The 24,732-nt window shown below is 31.7% G+C and overlaps 1 protein-coding gene across 1 annotated transcript in view; it reads right to left on the bottom strand.

Annotated features, from left to right (window-relative positions):
• LOC121123324 (glycine receptor subunit alpha-3) overlaps positions 1 to 20,366 on the bottom strand; it is a 151,496-nt gene extending 131,130 nt beyond the window's left edge. Inside the window, exon 1 of the mRNA XM_040718444.2 lies at positions 20,053 to 20,366. Coding sequence (XP_040574378.1) covers positions 20,053 to 20,153 — 101 coding nt within the window. The 5' untranslated portion in view covers positions 20,154 to 20,366. The remainder of the gene's footprint in view (positions 1 to 20,052) is intronic.
• Between the last annotated feature and the right edge of the window lie 4,366 nt (positions 20,367 to 24,732).

Below are 24,732 nucleotides of genomic sequence, written 5' to 3'. Positions count from 1 at the left end.
GTTATTTTATCTGGAGAATTTGTTAGTGTTATCGATGTCGTTATTAATGTATTAATTTAATATTTTTTGGATTAAAATGTAGAATAATTTTGATCCTTCATTGTTATATATTATTTATATTTAAAAAGTTTGTAATAAGTCAGAAACTCTACATCTGTTTCATATATAAGATGTTAATAAATGTAGGTATATGTCATGTTTTCTTCTCAAGTGTTTTTAAACTATTACATGTAATTTTTATAAGAATATATTCTTAGATACGTTTGGAAAACCCCAACACAGTCAGACAAGTATTTTTTTTACAACAAAATGCCTATAACATTCAGCTGTCAGTACATTATTTCAATATGTGGAAATACTTAAGGGTCTTGTATAAAGTATGTACACAAGTTTTTTACATTTGTCGCTTGTGCTTTTGTTCGCATTTGGTACAAATTCTTATAATCCTTTCTCCTAATAAATTATGTAAAATATAGCTTTTCTTTGCCATATCAAAACAAAATTCCTAAGCCCGTACGTACTTTGGACATATCTCTTTGTATGATTAAAATCTGTGGAAACACAACTTAATGAAAAGATTTAATGTTAAACGTTTGTATTTTTAAGTATTATAAACCAAACAATGGGGAGTCATATGATCGATGATGTTCTTTATAAAAAAGTCGAAAGTATACAAAATTACAAAGCATCTCTATTTTAATTATATTAATTAGCATTTATTAACAGTCCACGGTTTGCTTCCGACCCACATTTTTTACAGGAAAATCCTCATGGATATTCCACCGAGATTGGAGCACTAAAAAAAATATACAAAACAGAAGTTACAGACCCTAAAGGCCTATTGACATGACGATCAAAAACATGAAAATTTTTGACTTGAAGAATAAAGAAAATTTTAAAGTAACAGCAATTTAAGAGGGTTGAAGTTAAAGAAATGGGTAAAAAAAGTTTCTTGAGATCTTGGACTCCTACACCGAACCTAACCCAGAAGACCTGGAAGGAGAAAGTTGTTGCATGAACTACAAAAACTTTTCGAGGACCTCAAATTATATGCTTGAGATAGTGGGTGACCCGTCCAACATTTCATTATCTAATATCTAATAAGACTCTTCTTTCAAACATTATTCAAATTGTCAAGGTAATCATGTTTATTTTCGGTTTCTTGTATTTTTACATAACGGTGGGACATATATTCTGCATCACTGGTCATGGTATCATGAATCGAGCAGTAAAGGGAACAGATACCTGACTGTGCACGTAAGAAACCGAAGTGCCGTCTCCTCTTATCCTCAGCCACCTAAGATATAGGATATAGCACCCATCGGACAAAGAATGTTAAAATTGACTTGTTAAAAAAAAATTACTTAGCACCAAGACGGGGTTTTACGAACACTCCACTCTGGAACGCACACTTTCCATTTTATGGATCTTAAAATTGCATGTACGCTAATTTCAGCGAAGTTATTATCAACGAGCGTCATCCTTGCGACATTCATATCAGTGAAATCTTAATTGGGCATTTTAGCGATATTTTCATAACAATTAATAAAATGAATGACAGTATTACTAAAGAGAGTGGTTTTTAAAATCAAATAGAAAAAGTCAAGTGTCAGCAACTGATGATGGCTAGTGATGAAAATTCCGTTGTATTTTTAAGCTCGCCCGTTATTTTTGAATTGGTAATCTGAAAAATGAATTTTCTTTTTCTCCACTGTTCCTAATTATTATTTAGTTTGTGAGTGATGAACTTATTTTATATTGTTATCATATTGTCATTGTTGGATATTGGAGTAATTCTTGCCATCGTCCTATTTATTTCCTTCTCCTCCTCTTTCGTCACAGTTTAAAGCAGCTGATCTAATTAATTGTCATAACAACTAATTTGCTCTCCTCCAAAACCATTCTTCAAATTATCAGGGTTACCATGTTGTTTTTCGGGTTCTTTGTTTATAACATGACCAAAATGCAAACGATTTTAATAACTAAAGATGACACTTGTTGAAAATAATCATGCTAAAGTAAATGCATGCCTAAAAATTGTGGACAGTTTTTGTGGATTACTTTATTTAAATATATATTTTGTACTCTATCCTTATTCAAACTCAATCAAATTATGCAAACCTTTTGAAGCACTAAAATGAAATAGGGTATTAGTTATTTTTGTGTAAGAAATTCATTAAAATTTTGATTTAAATTGTGCGTAGATGAAAGATTTTGTACAGTTTGATTAATGAATTTAATTTAAATAAATTATTCCTCAGAGGATGAAAAGAATCGATTTTTCATCCAAAAAAAAATTATGTAACAAACAAGATTCTTACCTATTCGATTTTATAAAAGAATTATCAGTAAGATGTCATTAAAACAAAGGTATAAAATAATCTTTGCAAAAGGAAAAAAATATTAATTTCCTTTAAAAAGAATAAATTTATTATTAGATATCAAGATATTTCATTGCAAACATAGAGATTAAAAGTTATAAAGGGCTATGACTAAAAAATCTCTTGTGGGAAGGGGATTTTTTTTTTTTTTTTGGATGCAAAATTTGATAAAATACTTTGACATTTTGCTAAAATTTTTGAAATTTCCAGCCATATCTTTTAGGAGAAATTATTTAGAGAAAGTTTTTTAATATATGTATTCCATTTTTTTTATTACAATAGAAAAATAAACTTGACAACATCATATCCCTTTTCAACATTATAAAACAATTTTGACAGAAAATTTGAAAAAAAATATTTCAAAAATTGTTTTTTTAATAATTTCTCCCTAAATTAGATTTTTCCTTCCATTTTTTTTTTTTTTTTTTTTTTCAATTGTAGAAAATTGCAATTTTTTTGTTCAATACAAATTATCGTATTTTGAAAATTAATTAATCAAATTATTAGAGTATAGACAGAATCAAACACCTTCTTTAGGAACTGGTATGCTTATGCATTGTGATGTAAGTCGTGTGTATACTTTAGCTCGCCCGTTTTTATGGAATTGGTAATCCTATGAATGAATTTTCTTGTCCCTAGCTGTTGACATTATTATTTAACTCCTTAGTGGTTAACTTCTTTTCCTAAAACATTCAATTATATTTAAAGCCTGATTGAACATTTGTTAAGGTTCGAGGAATGAATATTAAATTTCATTGCAATATTTGAGGTCCTGACATGATTCAAACGTAAAATAATTTGTTGATTTTCAAATAAATTAATCAATTTAAAAAAAAAAGTTATGATTTGGTAGAAAAATATATTATATATACAAGGTCTGATGAAATAAAAACTGGTTTTTTTTCACTTCAAATTCAATTTATATTCAATTGGCAAGTTTTATTATTTTTCAAATGTTGCTACACATCTTCACAACGACATTTTGTACTCTCTGTCTGTAATCAAAAGATAAAAGGGTTCTTCCATTGAAATAAGGGAAGAAAAAAAATCAAATTTTAGAAAAAAACTTTTTTATTTTTCTATGAAATAGTTTTTAATCACAAAATGCTAGATTTTACAGAATAAAAAACCCTTTAAAAGTTTTTAAAGAATGCTTCCCTTTTAAAATTATTGTCTTTTAATTTTTTTCAATATAAGAAAATCGCAGAACATACAAAAAGAAGCTAAGCTACAATCAGCACGCTTTAAAGCGCAAACTTCCTCCCATGTTCCTTTTTACTATATGAAATACCGTTTCTTCCCTATGTTAAATTCATACATGTATGATGTTGAATTTAATAGAATTTAAAATTTTTTGCATTTATACTTTAATATATATACAAGGTCTTGAATATAAATTCGGGCTGACTTTAACTGCATTCACATCAATAAAGAAGCATGTATATATCATTTTAATGTGCCATTTGAGAGGTTATGTTATTATCTTTTGATCGAGTCTATTTTGAATGTGATCAGACAATAAGTAAAGATGTTGCAGCGAAGAAGGTCAATGAAGGCGACTGGATACCCTAAGTCTACTGTTAACCGGATGTATACGGAACCCAGTTCGTGTTTTAGCAAGACTCTGCTCCTGCACAGCCGCTCAAGATGCCTCAGGAACTTCTTAACAGCAATAAAATCCCTTTTTGAAGGCACAAAACCTGCCCCCCCCCCAACTTCCCTGATATGAACCCCTTTGACTTCTTCATCTAGGGAAAGTTAGAGAGACAGATTTATGCCACCAGACAGAAAAGCATTAAGGACCTGAAAGCCTCTATTACCTAGCACCAGGCTATTTATCCCGCGGAAGTTGTCAACGTGTGCAAAGCCTTCAAGCCAAGAATCGTGAGAATGGTTCCCAAAAATTGAGATCACTTTAAATGACATTATTGCCAATAAAATAAAGAATAAATTGAATCATTACACTTTTTTTTCTACTTGTAATCTTTAGTGATCTAGAAGCAGTTAAATTCAGTTCCAATTTATCTGCAAGAACCTCGATGTATTGTGTGCTGCAAAGAGATGACTTCAGCTTAATATCACAATTTGTTCAAAATTAATGGTCAATATTGAATTTTTTACCCTTTGACCTTTATGCATATTTATTAAACACACAGAATGACAACAATTTGAGCTCCTTACGTGAATATGTCCTTTATTGTCAGTTATGTATTTTGAACGTTTTATGCTACATTGACCGTTGTCCTTGACATCTCATTATTTACAATAATAATTCACAACTTCGTAAGTGAACGTTATTATACAAACATGTTTGACTTGTGCTTTATCAAGCAACATAATAAAAAATTAATTCAAGAATTGAATTCGGAATTTCAAATTAGAAAATAATGGATTATTTTTTATTAGACTTTGTATATTAGAAAAATTCTATATAAAAGTAACAAAATAATACCTCATAGAAAGTAAGTCAATACATAGATCGTAGAAAATACTCGTATCTAGATGTTGGAAATCGATATAAAAGTAGACTATACAATTAATTAAATGTCACTAATCATAAACAAATATTTGGTAAACACTACGACATACACACAACCCTCTCCTGAAATGTATCTTCATTCAATCACAGTCTATTGAAAAGAAAAGAGCTTTGGCACTTTGATTATTACTAATTCAATATATTCAAGTATTTTACTTATACGTAGTTTTGTGTCAATCCTTATTTACTGCAGTCCCGTCCAGTTCAGTATCAGTCCGGTCCATTTCTGTCCTGCATATCAGTCCGAAAACTTATAAGTTCAGGTTCTTTATCAAGTAACTCAAATATATGTCTTCCTTTTTTTATCAGTTCTTAAGACGGTGCCGAAATTTCCGAGGACATTGAAAACGCTTTCCAAAGAAGTTTAGATCTTACGAGATCTCATATGGTATATAACAAGGGCAAAAAAGCAATATTTTATTAGCTAGGTTTGTTTTGTTTTTTTCGAAAGTAAGATTATTATATTCACAGTAGTACCCAACATAAGAGATATTAGGTGTAGACGAATAGACAAACTATTTTCAATAATGTGGAAGATGACTTCCTCAAGAAATCATCAGTCTTACCCTCCGTTTTTCATGAGGACACTCAAACGTAGTTATTCAATTCTTAGATGTTCTGACTAGTGATGTATAAGTGAAAAGCAAGCAGGTGTTAGACCAATAAAATAATCACAAATCACACTCTGCATATAGCAAGGACATATAACTTGGAATTACACCGAGCGTTGATCATCTATTCCACTCCGAGTCCAAGAAGGACTTACAATTAAAACTTCCTACCCAATCGTCGTGGTAACTCTCTGTCTTTCATGAGCACACCCACTCGTTATTACTACATACTTAGATGTTCTGTCTTCGATAATTAAATAATAATGTCAACAGCTTAGCTTTATTATTTAACTCCTGATTAGTGAACTTCCTTTCCTAATACATTATTGAACATTTGTTTGCGTTCTAAAAGACGAAAAGTAACTCTGAGGATTTGTCGGGGAGTTATTATTTTATGTCCTTTTTGGACTCAGAGTAAAATTGGGGATTTATATCAGAGTAATTCTTGCAAATGCTTTCTCTCCCATCCTCCCTTATCACGGCTGATTGTAGCTGATCTAATGAAATATCATGACGGCTAAGCTCCTATCCTCCAAAGACATTTCTCAAATTGTCAGGGTTACCATGTTGATTTAGGTTTTCTTTTTTTAACATACCCAAAATCGAGGGGATTTATATCACTATACACCATGAATATATTCATCTCTTGAAGCAAGCAAGTATTGAACCTATGAACCTATGCACAATTAGTTCAAGAGATTAATTTCTCCCTTGTCTATTGACCTACATCCCTCTATTTATCCCCCCCCCGTGTGCTCTTCACATGTGCAATAAAGCAATGGATTTCATTAAGAAGCGCACTATTAAGTTTCTAATAATTCCCTATGGGCGTGTATGCCAAGAAATCTCTATGGAATGATGAAAGTGGTAAGTAAACACCAAAAGGTAAATTGAACATCATACATACATAAGTATTATAAGTGACTAATAAATCAATTTTATACCTTATATTTCTTATACCAGGAGAAGACATTACATTATTATGTACGGGAGACGGCGAGACACATAAAATTTTAACACGACATACTGTAATTATATGTCTGCTAGTTTTTGAGAATAAAGATGATGACAGTCAGTAGTAATTCCACAAATTGTATTGGAATGCAATCTGTCATATGTTGGCAAATGTCCTCGTTGCCAGAGAAAGTTGCAAAAGTTTAAAATATTCTATTTTGCCTACATACACTATTTTTTGCTAAGAAGTAATTTCCTTGCTTCTAAAATTTAATTTATCTTGTCATTTTCTTTACCCCAAAAAAACACATTTTAAATCGCAAAATGTCCTTATTTTGAAAGGGAGAGTTGTTGAGATTTGAAGCATATAATCTGCAAAGTTAATCTTTTTATTTTATTTTTGGTACTTCTGTCTTGCGTGAAAATATATAAAAACTACTTTAACATCTGCTCTTGAGCATTCAACGTATGAATGTGTTTGATTTTTTTAAAGTATGATGCGTTGAGTTTTAGATAGACACACTTGTTACTGCGATGATATTTACCAGATCAAGGAGTCATGCAGTTCAAGATTTTAAGGAGACATTAAAAAATAATGGACAAACTTCTTCTTTTTTTTTACAATACTTACATAATTATAATCTGTAATTTTTTCCACAAATAGCATTTGAATACGACCTGTCAAATAGTATAAATATTTTTGTAGCTAGGGGTGATTCTAATAGGAAGGAAAATTTAGTATGAATAGAAATGAAGAAAATTAGACTATATAATATTTTTTGAGAGTTAATGAATTAATCATTTTCAATGTACAAGGCCTTTCTGTCTGAAATGCAACACTTGTTTAACTGGTGTGCCCTTGTCCTATTTGTTATATTTCGATGTTTACCCCAATAAATTATTGTAAAAAATTATCTAAAGAAACTATAAGCAAAAAAAAAAAGTCAACGGAGAAATAATGAGGCAGTTAAAGGCATCATTGAAGGCAAAAGAGGCAAGGTGACCGTCAAAAGCCTTACTCGTGAATTTGACACCAACCAGGCCACCATGTGGCCCTTGGTGAAGCAAGACTTAAACCTTAGTGTTATATTGATTTGTAATTTTCAAAAAGTGTTGGATTTTAGAAGGAAGAGACTGTATTATATCAAATAAGGTTATAATAAGATTTATAATATAGATCGGCGAAATTTTTATTAATATCTTCTTCAAACTCTTCCCTGTCTATCAAACATGGTTGATGTAAAGTATGAATATCTCAATTAATAAACAATACGAGGAAATTGCTGTATTTTTCGCAACTTGCCCCTCTATACTGAGCATTATCTTAAATCTCACATCAATGAGTATCGTTTGTAGTTTCATAAAACTAATCACGTTATCGTAAAAGAATCAATAACTTAAAGGATCGAAGTTACAGAAATAACTATAAAAACTTAAAATATTATTACAAATCGAACAACGTAGCTCTTTGGACAACGTGCTCCTGATAAATTATTCTCTTGATGTCAATGTGCGTAGGTTTACCCCTTGGTTGTTCCTAGAGAAGTCCATATGCATTATGTATATGGACTTCAAAGAAGATTCCAAGGTCATATAGAGTCAATGTAATATTATAATGTTTAGTCATACTTAATCCGTGCAGGTCCATTTGAGCAATTAAATTATTATTACAAAATATTATTTCTCTAAAAAAAATTACTTTGCCCATTCAAAATCAGTTGTTTTTTCAATATTTAATAAATAAGTTAACAAAATTATTAATATTTTCCCCAATAATTTGTTAAATATTGTTGTAATGTAAATTTTATGATTGAAGCTTTTTTTAATGGCTGCAATAAAAAGGCTTGTGGCAATTGCCCTGGGTTCCAACTCTCTCCAGTCATATTTATTTTTTATCCACTTCGTATTGAAAAGGCCCTAATAAGAAGAGTGCATTTTTTATTATCTAATTGATCAAATTAAAAAAAATATTTTATTTTTCTTGTAAAGATATTGTTATACAACAAAATACCAACTCAATGATACTTTTGTTGCAATTTTCACCTTTTTTTTTATAAAATAAATTTTAAAAGATCTAATGATATAAATAGTGATATTGATTAGAACGGATGATTAAGGATGGAAATGTTGGGAAAAAATCAGGTGTGCGCAAATAGCATGCCTTTGGGTATTTAGAAAAATAATGGTAATATGATTTAAGAGGTATGTCAGCTGTTGACGTTTGAGTTATAATAGTATTGTGTCTTACTAATAGTACCACCTAGTATTAAAAATTACTTAAAAAGTTTGCATGTTATAATTTTCAAACCTTATCCTCTCCCCCTTTCGATATGAAGAGATTTGGGGATTCAAAACATCCCTTATTTGTTCTAGTGAAAATACCATCATAAATTACATATTATTCGAATAAAACCTCTTCATATTTTATGTCGGATCATTCAATACTGAGAAAAAACAACTTGCACGCTAAAAACCAGCTTATTTTGTTTCCTTTGTTGGAAAAAAGATTAACAAATCAGGATTTCAAATGTTTTTACGCTAAAGAAGTTTATTTGAAGAGTAAATTATTTTTCTTTCATTTACAAAAGAGTATTTAGTTCTACAGCAATAGTCCAAATCCACTTCAATTTAGGTCTGGTTTATAGTTTTAAATCCGGTTCGAAGTTGTTATGAGCCACACTATTACTTCTAGCTTCACCCTGTACTCTGGGAGAACGCTCCCTACCAAGGTATCCCTAATACCATGACTCCTTGAGAACATGTGTCTGCTTCTCTCGGTTTCAAATCCACATAGAGAGCAAGTTTTCTTCGTTGGATATTGGAGGGACTTATTTAGAAGTAATGAGGTGGTGGACATTCCAACCCGGAACCATTTTTTGCTGAGTAAAAGAATGGATACTTCATATTTGTTTTGGACGCGTATTCACAAATTTTTCCGTGATATCCACCAATTTTTTTGATCTGCTCCGCAACTATCCTATGAGAACTCAAAGTCTTCGCCCTTGACAGAATACCCCAATAATAATTGTATAATTTTCATAATACCACTCTCCTCTTTCTCTTCAATGGTATCATCCTCTTCCAACTAGAGATGGGACAGATTCGAAGTACCCAGGTACAGTATAAGTAAACTTGTACTATCCGTAAAGATCTGAGACCTGAACCAGCTTCGGGTACTTCGGATTATAAAAAAGATCCAATGGATTTTCAGGATCTTAAAAAGCGTGTGTCTCTTCTTTCCACTAATCCGTGTTCTTAACATTGAATGGTTGTATACGAATTACTTCTTATTAAGCTGTGAAAACCTATCAACTAATATTGTCCAATTATTTGGAGTCATTGTACAAATTCACAACTTTTGGAGAATAACTTCCACAATAATTAGGAAGATGTCTACGAAGATAAATAAAACAATGAGCCCGCAAAAACCTTTTATTAAAAATCCTAGATTCCGTGTCAGGGATGTCAATAAAAAAGACATTTGACTTTATCTTTGAAATTTTCAATGAAAACCTTACTTCGGCCTATAATAATAGAAACCTATAAGCGAAGGCTCAACTGTGCACACTAAAAATGGCGTAGAAGAAAAGATAAATTACTTCAATGACATAACATAAGTTCATAAGGGCATTTGTCAAAACATTTGTCACATGTTTATGGAAAAAACATCCATTAATTATTATTATTCGTATATTATTCAAGTATTCGAATGTCTAGATATGCTTTAAAAAGAGGCATCTGATATGCTTGATATTGGCATTTAATAATTTCATAGAAACAATGATTTATGAACTTCACTGGCCTACTTTTTTATACAAGTATACGTTAGACTACTAGAATCTAATAAATACTTTATTTCCCATAAAAATATGACAAATGTTTAATTTGTTTTAGTTTTTCAACCCCATTTTGTAGCGGGTGCGCTTGAGCCATGGCTCACAGGTTTGTAGTAGGGCTGTCAAAAAGTATTGATATCATAAGATATTGCGATATATATCAATACAGATTAAAATCGGTTATTACAAGGAATTATTGAAAATAAGTGACGACATAGACATTTTGATGTGATGTCATTTTTTATGAACCAGCTAACTCTAATGAAGCTAATTAGTAATATCAACAATAAATGAAAATAAACTCCGATTTTTTTATCATGGAAAATACAAATGCTAATTATTTTCATTAATGATATATTACATTAGTTTAGTTTTTACAAATCGTGGGTCTACGGAAGCCATACCTCCCAACTAGGGTATTTATTCATTTCACTTATGATCTACTCTTTGTTTTTTATATTCGTGATCCTCCCCTTGATGGAAATTCTATAGAAATCCTCCATTGACTGGCAGTAAATATCCAAAAAGAAAGACTCAAACTTGACCAAATGTAAACAGCGAAGAACCAATATTTATGAAATGACGCAAGAAGAATTCAGATTAACAAGTGATCATCAAATCACCTATTTCTACAGGAATATTAATTATTGAAAGTTCCATGGGTCAATTTTGTAAATTGTTCGATTTTCTCAGCTCATTTAAAAACAGGAGGGTGTATTTTTTATTGATGTCTTGATACTTATACATGGAACTTAATTAATTATCTGTAAATATTCATTTTTAAGTACTAAAGAGCCAATATTTAAATCCCTTCATATATCATGTATGATAGTACCCCCTTCATGTGTACTGGGTAACGTTATATCCGTGTTGAGAGCCGAACTGATTAAGAACGAAGAATATGTTTCATGTAATAAGAGGTCTCCAATATGAGACAAACTATTCATCTCTCGAAGTTTTAATACATCTCCGGGAATGCATACGAACAGGAAAGAGAAAAAGTTACGTATCCCCCGACATCCAAATGATATCTCGAAACAGTTGAAATCTTTCTATTCTAATAATATATTTATTCACTTCGCAATGCGTCACTTCGCCTCTCTTAGCTTAGTCATATCCTTTGTATTAAAAGGTTGCAATAATGGAATTTCAACTTTCCGTACTCACTGTCTCCAATTTCGAGACAAAAAGAGAAAGTAGGACGTTTAGGGATACAATGTACCCTCCGAAGCTTTGGGTACACGAAATATAGTTGACTATTTATGTCTAAAGATCTGAACTGACCTGGATCCCAGAAAATAGTGGATCCTTTCTATCTTAACTTCCAACTCTTTTTGACATTATAAACAGTTTTCCTAGTCACTCTAATTAGCTTCCAAATCTCAATTGGAGTGTGATCTGCACGAATTAAAATTGTAACCTTGAGTCCTGTGTCCCACTCCTTTACAATTTTTAGCTCAATTAAAACTATTTAATGTTTTTGACAGGTGATATTTCATAACTAGTTTTACGTATTATGGTTTTTAAAATCCGTAACTTACAATCTGAAAATTCAGTGTGTCGTTTTTTAGTTTCTACCCGTTATTACGTTATGTACTGGCTGTTCAAAAAGTCCTTGATCACCAGTTTTACGAAGATTTAAGAGGTTTTTTTAAAGCGTAAATCTTTTTTTTTTCATTTATATAGGATTAAGCTGAATTTCTTTGCTAAAGAAAAAGCGACGTAACATAAACCTGCATATGAGATCAATCCAACCACGAACATATCAAAATTTGCCAGGAAGATGAAGGTGAGCAAGTGTTCATTCTCTAACGCTGTCAAATATGCTGGAGGAAGATCTCTGAGGTATATTGAAAGGCCTCTCATAACTAGAAATAAAATGTTTCCCCGTTTTTAATGCTGCAAGAGGTTGATAATAAATGATCTCAAATAAAATGAAAATAAGATCTTTTTTTTTACAGTGATGAGAAGACATTTACTGTCGATCCTATCATCAACAAACAAAAAGACAGGCTTGCTTAAAAGATTTAACTAGAAGCCTCTGGGAAGTCTCCAAAACGAAACATCCATCTTCGTTGGTTATGCTTAGCATCTTAGCAGGTCACAAAATGTCGCCAACTTTGTTTTCAACAGGCAACCGTCTAACAGCAGCTGACTATTTAAATATCTTGAAGAGCCAAGTTTTGCCATAGATCTACAAGACCTTTAAGAAGTCTGGGAAGAATTCGTTGGTATTTAACCAGATGGAAAGACTTTTGGGGTCCCCAGTCCCCATATCTAAATCCTTTGGACTTTTTAAATGGTAATGGCATATAAAGTACAAACCCTGTAGGATCCGGCACAGCAACACCACCTGGAGCCCCATCGGAGGAGGCTGTTCAGAACTTATATTGCGTAAGAAGGTTCTGCTTTCCGACCTCGTCTGAAGACTGTAATTGAAGCTGTTGGAAATCAAATTCTTAAACAATAATCTTCATAATTTATCAATAAAACAGTATTTCTAAGATTTCCCTTTTCAACCTCTTTCTGATCTGTCGTACATGGTTATTTGTAGCACACTCAAAGTAGTTAAAAACTTTTCCAAACCACGGAATTTATGGAAAAAGAAAAAAACGGGTTGTAGCTTTACACATAAATTCAATTTCACAACAAATAACTATTTAAATTGTAAAAGAGTAGCGAGAGATTTATATCATCCAACTCCACCGTGACACATTTTTTATGTATATAAAAATAACAAAACTCAAGTATTTTTGAAGCTTATTTTTCAGGGGGTTTAAAATTAAATTAATTAATTTAACATAGTATTTATCTCATATATCAACTTCAAATAAGAAAAACATTTTGTGGCAATCTGAGGAATTAAAGAAAATTCATTTTATATAGCGATACTTCAAAAACAATCTGGCTACAGTTGTAAACAATATGACCAAGCGATATGTAATAAAAAAGAGTACTCCTAGACATTTGAAGAATGTTTGGAGAAGAACAGCTTAGCTGTACTGATGCTGTATATGGAAAAATCACATACAGGGTGAGGTCTCAAACATTAGAAAATTTTAAAAACCGCTTTTACTTCCCCTTGTTTTTATTTTATACCATTTTTATGGCAAGTTTTTGTAGCAAAAGTTGGTAATTCACAACTTTTTACACTTTTTATTCAATATGTTCCCCTCCATTCAGAATGATGGATTCAATACGGGAGGAACAGAAGCACAGTTGGCCTTGATAAGGACTGAGGACAAGTTGTTCCATCCTCTGTGATCACGGCCTTCAGAACATCGACATTTGGGTGATAAATCTTGTTCATCTGGCCCTCCAAGACACACCAAAGAGAAAAGTCCAGGGGATTCATGTTGGATGAGGACGAAGCTAAACAATTGTGATTTATTGTCTGTTTGCACACTATGACTTTCTAATTGTCTTGAGGTCGATCTCCATCTTGTTTACCGTTTTCCTCATGGATTTCTTCGGGTCTTTCTCAATTTCCTCCTTCACCATAGCTACGATCTGGGTACTTCTCTTCTTCTTATAGCCTCCGCTTCCAGGCTTCCTGCCGAGCGTGCTGTAGACTGTGTCCAGGGACACGTTGACAAAGGATGAGCTCTTTTTGGGATTGACTTGTGCGCAGAGGAGATCGCACACCCTTTGCCGTTTGGCTCGTTGCTCGGACATTTTTGATCGCAAAAAAACAAAAAGCATCAAATTGGAGTTTTTGGTCAGCTCTTTTGAATGACCTCAAGTACAAAATTATCAGGCTTTTTGCACTGAGGCTAGACTGCCTAGAAGAGGATTATAATATCCTCACCCTGTAAATGGACAACCCAGCCATCTGTTTAAGTAGACAAAACTGACAATAGAAAAAATTAGGGAATAAATATTCTCGAATCTGCTTTGTTTTTGTGATGAGGAGCATTATTACAGTTGTAAATCATAATATTTACCCCTGATAATTAGAAGAATCTTTAGTAGGATAAGTTTATCTGCCATGACGTATTATTAGATTCGCTGCAAGCGATGGGAGGAAAGAAATAAACACAAATCTTGCTCTATAACTATCAAATACATATGCATGAATACTCCGATGTCGATCTTCAATACTAGTATAAATCCAACAAGGACTTACACTCATAGCCATCCAGAGTTATTCACTATCATTCATGAGAACATATACCCGTACTTACACTTTATACTTCTATGAAGAGTTGAGTAGTTTGTAATGAAAAAAATAGCACGGACAAGGACATATGGTACACTTAAATTAAGACCATTGTTAACAGCAGTTGCCTGTTATATGATTTCTGATGGAGAAAGTGATTTACTGCTATAAAAAGGAGAACCTTTACATTTAAAATAGCACCAGTAGATGGAAAATATTATTATTAAATTTTAAATAATTTACGATTGCAAGAATAAATAAATAAATTATTTTGAAGATAATTTTGTTTGTATAAACAACATTTCGTTTCAATCAAAACAGTAATATCAAAATGATGAAGTTTGAAAGTAAGCCTGCTACCCTGATGTTGGAAAATGTATCCACCTGCAAGACCACCATTGAGTATCGCAATGTGAACCGAAGAATTAAAGAATCTTCTAGGAATGGTGTGCCTTCAATTTTAAGCATTTTTGTCTAAAAATCTTTCGAGCCAGATTCCTAATGCTGTATTTTGTACAAATAAGTACGAGCTAATGAATGTAATGGAGACAATATAGGAGGATACCCCAGGAGTGACATAGTGCGTGCCAGCTGTGGCAGAGCTTTCATGAGGCTTGGGTTATGGTTCAATCAAATTGCGACCATTGAAATGAAATTTTAATGTGCTCTAAAATTATATGTTTACAACATATTGCATCTTTACTTTTTTTCGTCTAAATATAAAAATTTAACAATGTTTCATGATGTGTTATGTGTTCCATAATTTATAAGAACCCTGTAAAGCCGTCATTTAATTCATAAAACTTCATTTCACCCCAATATAACCTTTCAAATACAAAAATCAATTTCCAATTCTATAATTGGAAAGATTAATTTTTGCCAATTTAAGTGCAATTTGTACAACTATGAATCCTTGTATTAATTTACTAATGTGCTTTAACATGCTTATCAATTCATCATTTTTCTTAAAGTTGAAAATTACACAATATATCGATCATCTAATTAATGTTCAATTATTCAATCATCCTTCCCACATGAAATGTATTAAATGTATGTGTGCATGTGTTTGTTCGGGAATTTTGTTTCATATTAAGAAGAATATTTTTTAATTAATTTTATTTTATTAATTCAATTGTGCAAGCTTCATTTCAGCATATTTCATTTCAGCAACATTTTCATATAGTAAATATTAGGTAATATATGACGTCGTTATTAAACGTTATCACTCATCAATCACCAGAGGGGTGCTCAAAATCAAATTGGAGAAGTCTGGAAGGAGCAACTGAGGCTCATATCGGATTTAATCTCAACTCCGTAAGCTTAAGTGGAGGGATGAATTTACAAAACATATTGAGTGGGATGGCATTCAAACACTTCGATATTCTTGGCGTAGGATCTTTAAAATCTTTAAAAAAGGAGGTATATACTCTAATCACTTTGGTTGTCCATTGTTATGACAGTAAACCATTAGTTCATGAGCCATTTTGACTTGATTCGAAACTATATTACTTGTATTTTGTTCTTTTTAAGAGAAGGCTTTACGGGAGTTGGGACGAATCTTTTAGGCACTCTTTCATAACTCTGCTACTTTGAGTACACTCTAATTTGCGCACAAGAACAACTATAAAGTCACCAATCCATCAACTGAACTGTTTCAACAAAAGAACTGATTCATTAAATGAACTGAATCTTTAAAAGAACGAATCATCAAAAGAACTGAATATTTAAAAGAATTGAATCATCAAAAGAACTAATTCACTAAAAGAACTGATTCAACAAAAGAACTTAATCCTTTACAGATCCATTCTTATTTAGTACATTCAGGTAGCAGTTCCCTTGAGGCTGAATGAAAAAATTCTTCCACATCCACTTCCCAGACCATCATAAATCCCATATCATATCCAAAAATACATCCCGGCTGACCGGTTGTGCAAGTTTTCTTAACTAAAAATCATTTATTAACTAAAATGAATGCTTATATCAATATTGGTTTAACTAGAAGACAATTTAAAGATGTTATATCAGTATTCATGCGATATATAAACTTTAGAACTAAGCCCAACTAATGTCAGTCAGCTTGTATTCCTTAATACTAATTAAGGTGAAATGCAGTTTAATCCATGTGAATACTGTAATGGAGTAATCAATGATACATCATATTTTTTAAGCGTCATATTTTCGAAAATACGCAACTTCTTCAAATATTCAATCTTACTATCTCCCTCCGTAAAATTTTAATTTGTCCTAGGAGAGAATAGTACAACTAATAGAATTAATGATTTTCCTAGTAGACCTCTTGATTGTAATCTCCACTAGGACATATTAAGATCATGATCTCTGCTGGAGAATCAACGATTCAACTGGATTTCAATTTCTAAATTGACATATACAAAATACTTTATGTTTCTTTGACACACTCAAATTCCATCTATTTTAATTTAAAAAAAGTTTGTCTGTCTGTATATATGACTACAAGTCACGGCTGCACCATAGTGTATAGTGCTCCATGATGTATATCAAATACATATTTTTGATATAAGAAGTAATAAGGAAATACTGCAGGCCTGTGTGTATAACACGATAACAGTTTCTATTTTTATTTCTTTACATTAAATAAGAAAGGCAGAGACTTGAAACTCGCAGAAACACGGCCCTCTGTTCTGTTGGGAATGAGCCACCCCTCGCCTGCAAGGGGGTTTCTGTTTTGGTTTTTTTTTCCTTTTCGGGACGGGGAGTTATTTTGGGGTCTTTCTATCATTTTTTGGTTCCCTAAACAGGGATCCCTTGTGGACCATGTTCCCCATATCTATTTGCTCTCCGCCACCCTTTGTATATTCTGTTTTAGTACAAATATTTACATTCATATATGAAAATTTAAAAAGTTGAGAGATATATATGTACATATAATTTAAAAAATTTTACCCACGCTATGAATTGGGGAGTGGGTTATTGGCTGAAAAAGAATATAACACTTAATGTTTTAGACTAAATACTACTTATTTAGTTGCAGAAAAATAAAAACATGTGAGTTGGCGCGCTCCTATGACCGCTAGTGCGAATTTGCACTGATTCGCTCATAAGGGGCCTAAAATAAAAGCCCACGTTTGGGTATGGCACGTTTGTGTTAAAGTATGTATAGATAATTGGCTCTCACACCTAACTATAAAATTTTATTTACAAAACTGTTTAAAAATCTCAGATTTAATATTAAAAGATATCCTTTTTATGTCAAATGATCAAATCCATTGTATAATTAAATACAAACTATGGAAAAAGTGAATATATGTTGACTCAACAGTTGACTCTACACAAACATCAATAAGTTTTTAAATATACATAATAAAAAAACTTTAGTTTTAAATATGGCTTACATATGAGTTAATTTTGATTTGTATAAGTTACAATTAATATCTCATATAAATCATAACTCGATTTGATTGATTCTTTTTAATATAAATATAATTATTGCATACTCTAATATAAACAGAATTTTATACACATTTTGGAAGTGATGGATAATGAAAATAATGTTGGTAGAAATATAATTTTATAATACAATTAAGTGTTTAAATAGCTTTGTTAACTTTACTTATTTGGATTAATGGACTTTGATTTTACACATTAGAGATTAATTGTACAGAGTTGGCCAACAAAATGTGAACTTTTAATTAATGTTAATTTTATCATTAATGTATGAAGGTTTAGTGATTATTTTTTGATATTCTGGTTGAACCATTCTTTGTGCATAAACAAACTATAATAAATATTTCATAATCATGAGTGAGCAAGAAGCCAAAAAGCAGCGCATCTAAGATCTTCTAGATGCTGAAGTTGAGGTGACGAGGATTATGGACATTGTAAAGTGTTCCAGGACCCTGTTTTTCAAGGTGGCCAAGATGAAGAGTGATAGAGAAGACCTCTGCTGGAAAGCAGAACGTGAAAGGCATGATTTAAAGAGGGGATCCGGAGTTTCTGTACATGTTGGAGAACAACATCGAGGAAGACCCCAACCAAATCGATAAAGCGCAACGCCAATTACTTCTCCGTGGCCACTAGGACTATCAGGGAGGCCATGAAGAGCGAATTTGGATTGTTCTCAAACACAAGGACATCCAAATTAAAAAATATACATATATATTGAAGTATTTATAAAGTAACCTCTCGAGTCCACGTTTTGCTGCACAAATGTTTACAATGAATGTTACAGAATTTAAAAAAGACAAACTTTTTATTAATTTGAAAAAAAAAAAATCAAATAGAACAACAATAATTAATATTAATAAGAGTATTTATTATAATGTTGTAAAAAATTTTTATCGTCTTCACAGAAGATTACAAGGCCGTAAATTATGATTTATCATTGAAGGACAGAGGGGAGGGAGGTGATTAGCTCATAGTTTTCTATATTTGTTTCTTGAAATGTTTTTTTATTGCCATTTTTTTTTTTCAGGAGAGATTTGGAATCTCTTTTTTTTTTAACAACAGGGTTTTGAAGGACTATTCTTTTAAATTAAAATACAGAAACTACTTTGCCTTAAGACAATCTGTTGGAATTTACCAAACAATTATTTTGGATTACGTTAAATTTTTTATTGTTATTAAATAAATAAATTCAACAACATAGCTTGATTTTTTGTTACATCATTTTAAAGTTCAGTTGGGTTACCATATCTATTATGCGTGTACACGCAATATATTTATAAAAACTTTGCTATAAAAAAAGTTCACTAAAAACTCTCACTTTCAAAATAAAAACATTCTGTGATTTAAAAAGTTTCTTGTTTGGGTGATAGAAAGTGCACCGTTAGTAATTTTTCTGCTTCCGAAATTTAATATATCATGGAATTTTCAAATCTACATAAAACCCCAAATTTAAATCACAAAACCTCTTCATTTTGAAAGAGAGAGTTGTGGAGACTTGAAGATTATAATTTGTAATCGTTTTTAGAAATAAATGGTCTATATACACACATAATAGACGGAATAAACCACCTTAAAACATTTACCATAGGAGTGACAGACCTTCACAACTCATACTTTTAACAAATGTTGTGTTGATCCTCATTTATTTGGTATATTCCAGTCTTAGGAGACAGGTCCTATGGGCGTTAAAATCAAATTTTACTGTAGTTATTACGCATAAAGTACTGTTTAAATTTATCGAATTGTGGCATGTATTATTAGACGTCCATTTAATATGATATTTCCTACGATTAGCAACATTCAATAATGTTTGATACGACTTTATTTATTTATTTTTCACAAAAAAAATACTACCAAGGTATTTTGTCACTGGAAAAGTTGGCCTAAAATTGAATTTTCATAAATTAACACCCCCCCCCCACCCCTAATCTTAGAACAGGTCCTTTCATTTCTCTGGATTGACGGTCCTAAACACCACCATAAATTACAAAAATGACATCAGGGGAGATTGATTTTACCTCATTTGAATATCGAAAATGTTAACTTAACTGGACTAGATGGGATCGGGTCGGACTGGAATAATTGGCGTTTCTAAAACTACTGATCCGTAATACAAAGACAACTATTTATGAAATAAAATAAAACTTACGAGTCGCTATACACTCCACGTATAGGTAAAAAGTGTACTATTAAAAAAATGGATGACATCGACATCAATAACATATGTTGAGTCTTTATTGATTGCCTCATTATAAATTTTTGTATGCTTTTTATAACTCCTCGATGGTTCTTAATGTTCTTTTTTTTTTTTAAAAAAAAACTAAAATTGTCTTTCACACATAACAATCTTTTAATATTCAGTTCATGTGTAAATAAGTAATGTCCCACTATTCTTCAACGGTAGTATACGAACACACTAATATTAATATTATGAGTTTCATATATATAATGGTGTTCCTACTTGAGTCGCTTTTTTTTCTCCGTACGCAACGAGAAAATCAAGCGCATCCAACTTTTTTTCTTTACAATATTTCTTCCTTCTAAACCTTCATTTTTTTTTTCAAAAACCTATTAGACATTACACTTGGAGAAAGGTTAAATAAGAAAGATCTTCTCTTAAATCAGATTGTTTTTCCATTCTACTTCTGTTACAATCCCTTGGCTAGGATTAAAATCCGGAGAAAAGAACTTGCAACTCGACTTGATCTCAACATCAAATACTCACGACTTGACTTGGACGACTTATTTGCCAACAGATATGATTAGAAACTATAATAGTGATCTGTGCCATACGTTAATATTTTGAAAATAGAGAGGAATAGCTAATACAAGGGTGGTCGGAAAAGTTTGCAACCCCAACGTGAAGTTGGCAGTACTAGTTAATAAAACTAGGTCACATCTATTTAGCATCTATTGACAGTTACTCACTAAAGTTTCAGGCAGTTGTTATTTAAAAGTCGTTTGAGTAAGTTGATGCACGGGTTTTTTGTGAAAATATACAAATCAAGTGTTATTAAATATTTGTTTTTGAAAGGTAATACGGTTATACAAATCAAAGATAAGTTGGATTCAGCTGCTCATGATTTCACTGTGGTAAATGATGATTAGCTTATATTTACGACTGCTGCTATTTTCACTTTCAAGTCTGGAACTTTCCAGACCACCCTCCTATTCCAGGTTTCAAACAATTTATGTTAGCCATTATTTCAAAAATATAGAATAATGATGTCATAGTTCATGGAAGATTCCAGCAATACCTTCTGTATCTTACATAATTAGGTGTGATCCTTCTTTGGACTTATCCCTCAGTCAACGGTTCGAGTTCAAGTCCTCTCCCCTCCTGATCCTCTATAAGAGACGAATTTACAACCTAAACAAAATAAGAAGATTTTTGAATCAAAATACTTTTGAATATGTCTTATATTTCAAGAGTATTTTTAATCATGATTTTCTAATTAAACATGAGCGTAACAAAGACAACACTTTTCACAATATCACAAGCAGCAATTGGAGTTTTGCAGTCGAAAGAGAGTTTCTTTGTCCACGATACGATAACTCTTTAAAGGTCGTTTGCTAGTGAGATCCTTCTCTAACTTTGCTGGGTAGGAGGTCACTATAATTTCACTGGAAATGATTTGGTCAAAGCTGGAGATTTGAATCAATCTCCTACCTGAATGGTGACCTTCACCTTTTAAGGAGAAGGATTCTGCCCATTACATAGACAAATGGCAGACACTTTGGTCGAACCTTGACTATTACTATCAAAGGCTGCCAAGAGTTGAAGAGATGGAAGTAACTCTTCGATTTTTCGAAAGGAACTCCTTGCTTCACTTTATCACTGGGCATTGTCTTCTACACCAACTCTATCACCTCATGCACCATGAAGTTAGCCTACTATGTCGTGGGTGTTGCTTAAGAGATGAGGAACCACTTGATCTGGTTTATGAATGTCCTAAATTTATAATTGAGCGGACACAGCTAATGTACAATTTTCGACTTTTTCAATGCCATTCCGTTTCTAGTCTCTTCAGTTTTTTAATGAATTCTGATGTTGGGTACTGGCTGAACAATGCAACATCCCTAGAACAGATGGACTCCAATAGGAGACCTAATCTGGCAAACAATTACGAGGGCACCACAAGTTAAAGTTATTTTTACATGTGATTGTATGTTTTTATATGATGTGTAGCAATAAATTCTTTAATAATAATCTATATATAAGGTCGATTCTTACTGGAGCAACGGGGCAAGTTGAAGAATGTTTTATGGGCATATGGACCCTTTCCTATTGCCTGTATGGTTGTTCGTTGATTTTATGGAGTATGATTTTTATGGTTCTATTTTAGCTCGTTACAAAATACTCTACAAACTATACCCACAATTGGGAAAGTTCCATAGGGCAATGAGTCGTAGTTCTACTTTACCCGTTACTCCACCAAAAATCGACCTATTAAAAAGAAAAAATGACGTATGTACCAGAATGTAAAGCGTACCTCAAATAAATGTTAATGCAATTAACACTTGAATTTTCTATGTTCATTACATATACTCTAAAAGAATGTTTGTCCCATTGTTGAGTCATCAATTCTAATTATTGAAATGCAATTAATAGGTTTTTATAGGTCCTTAATAAAGAACTTAAAATAGGTTCTTGAAAAATGTTTAAAAATTTTTAAAGACCCTCTAATTGACATCATTTTCAGTGAGAGTACAGAAAAGTGCTTCACACATTCGTATTTCCAAAGTATCAACAATTTTAATTGTTAAACGTATAAGCCCCCCCCAAGCAAATTAAGAAATTTTGTCTTTTTACTACAATTTTTACTTACTCAGGATAAAAAAAATTTATGCGAAAATAAAGGTAAAAAATTAAAAAGATATTTTATTTTCGAAATTTTTTGCAAGAAATTAAATATTTTTTGAATGCTGTGGATTTTTGAATATTATTTTTAAAAAAATTTGTACTGCCAATTTTTTTTTTTTTTTTTTTTTTTTTTTTTTTTCAGGAAAAATAAATAAATAAATTTTCAAAAATTCAGTTTTTTTTATAACTATGGATTTTTGAAAAAAATTTAATATTAGAAATTTTATTTTTGACATTTTTTTTCAAAAATTGAATATTAGAAATTTCATTTTTGAAATTTTTTTACAATAATTTAATATTTTGAGAATGATGGGGATTCTTCATTTCCCGAGAAATAGTTGTTACGCAGGATACCGGGGATATATATTTTTTTCCTCAATTTTTGGGATCACATTAGAAAATAATAATTATTTTTACATTTAAGCATTTATTTTAATTCTTCCAGTAAATAAGTTCGGCTAACTTCATATCTATCTACTCTATATCTAGGCTATATTTTATAGGAGACATGCTTTACTTTTTTACACATCAGAGCTTAGCAGGAAATAATTATGAAGAAGGAAGAAAAATTAATGTCAACAGATAAGAGTGACAAAGTCCTTATAAAGATATTTACTTGAACAAGTATCTTTAATACTTGAACAAATCGTCTGCCATTATTCTAAATTTAGGATTGTAGGTCCACGGTTTTTAAAGGCTTGACAATATTCGTTGGCAGATAAATTTTAAATTTATTTTTAAACGGACAGCAAAATATTCCAAGTGCAAAATCTGCAAGTGAAAAAGAATTGGGAATCTTGAACATTTTAATATATATATGAAGGGTTGATCTTATTTAATGGGCACATTTTATTTTATTTTTTTCAATTTTTGAAGAGTAATATTTAAACAAGAGGTATTGTGAGGATATAAAATTTAACAAAATCATCTGAAATTAATGCTCAACACAACTTTTATTCACTATGTGAGCCCTCCGCTCTAATATTTGTCTCAATACGAGGCCTAAATCCCTTACAGATCTTGACTATGTAGTCAGACTCGAGATTGGTCCATTCCTTCTTGATGGAAGCCCCTAGAGACCAGACATTCCTTTGAGGTGTAGCACAAAAACTTTCCTCAAGACACACCTAGATAGAGAAGTCCAAGGGGTTCACATCGAGAGGGGAAAGCGGGCATATGTTGAGGCATTAAAAGTATGGAAAAATTTCTCTCAGAAAGGTCTGGGTCTTAGAGGTGCATTGACATGGAGCTCTGTCTTGAATAAAAACAAAGTTGTGCCCGAACTTTTCTGTGGCCCAGGGTAGCCCTTTCTTATCCTGAAGTTCGATGTAAGCATTTGCATTGAGCAACTTCTTTCACTCCACAAAAATGGAAGGGCAGACTCCACAATGCCCAAAACCACAGTTCCGGCTGGATTTTGTGTTCTGAAGACATGTTTCACTGAAGCTGAGATGTGATGTTTTTTGATCAGAAAAAAGCAAAAATTTGCCCAAAGTTTTGATAGCATTGAGAAAATTTAGAATCTTCTTTACTCCTTCCGACAGTTGCAGTCTTATTGTTTCCCTCCTCCGTGATTTTGCACCAATGTCATTCCGGATTGAAAGCAATAAAGTATCTACAACTAGATAAGATCAAGCCTGTATTATTGAAAAATCGAAGTATTGTAATAAGTTTATTTACTGATAATATGAACATTCGTAGAGATACTGACAATTGATTTTCATTAGTTATGTATAATACCAAAATTACTCCTTACAAGAGGAATAAATATGCTCTATATTTTATACACGGAGAGAGATTTAATGTTATGTTTGAAAGCTCTGGAATAAAACCTTTAATCAATCAATAATGTTGCCTTATCGCAGTTGTAATATGAAAATGACTGAAGGGGTTGAAAATATGAGCTACCAGTATGCCAAAAAGAAAAACAGAAAATGATATGGTAACCCTGAGGCAGGAACTATT

The sequence above is a fragment of the Lepeophtheirus salmonis genome, chromosome 8, assembly GCF_016086655.4.
Source record: "Lepeophtheirus salmonis chromosome 8, UVic_Lsal_1.4, whole genome shotgun sequence".
In the NCBI taxonomy this organism is placed as follows: Eukaryota; Metazoa; Arthropoda; class Copepoda; order Siphonostomatoida; family Caligidae; genus Lepeophtheirus; species Lepeophtheirus salmonis.
The sequence above is the reverse complement of the archived record's forward strand: the minus strand, read 5'-3'. Positions and strand labels throughout refer to the sequence as shown.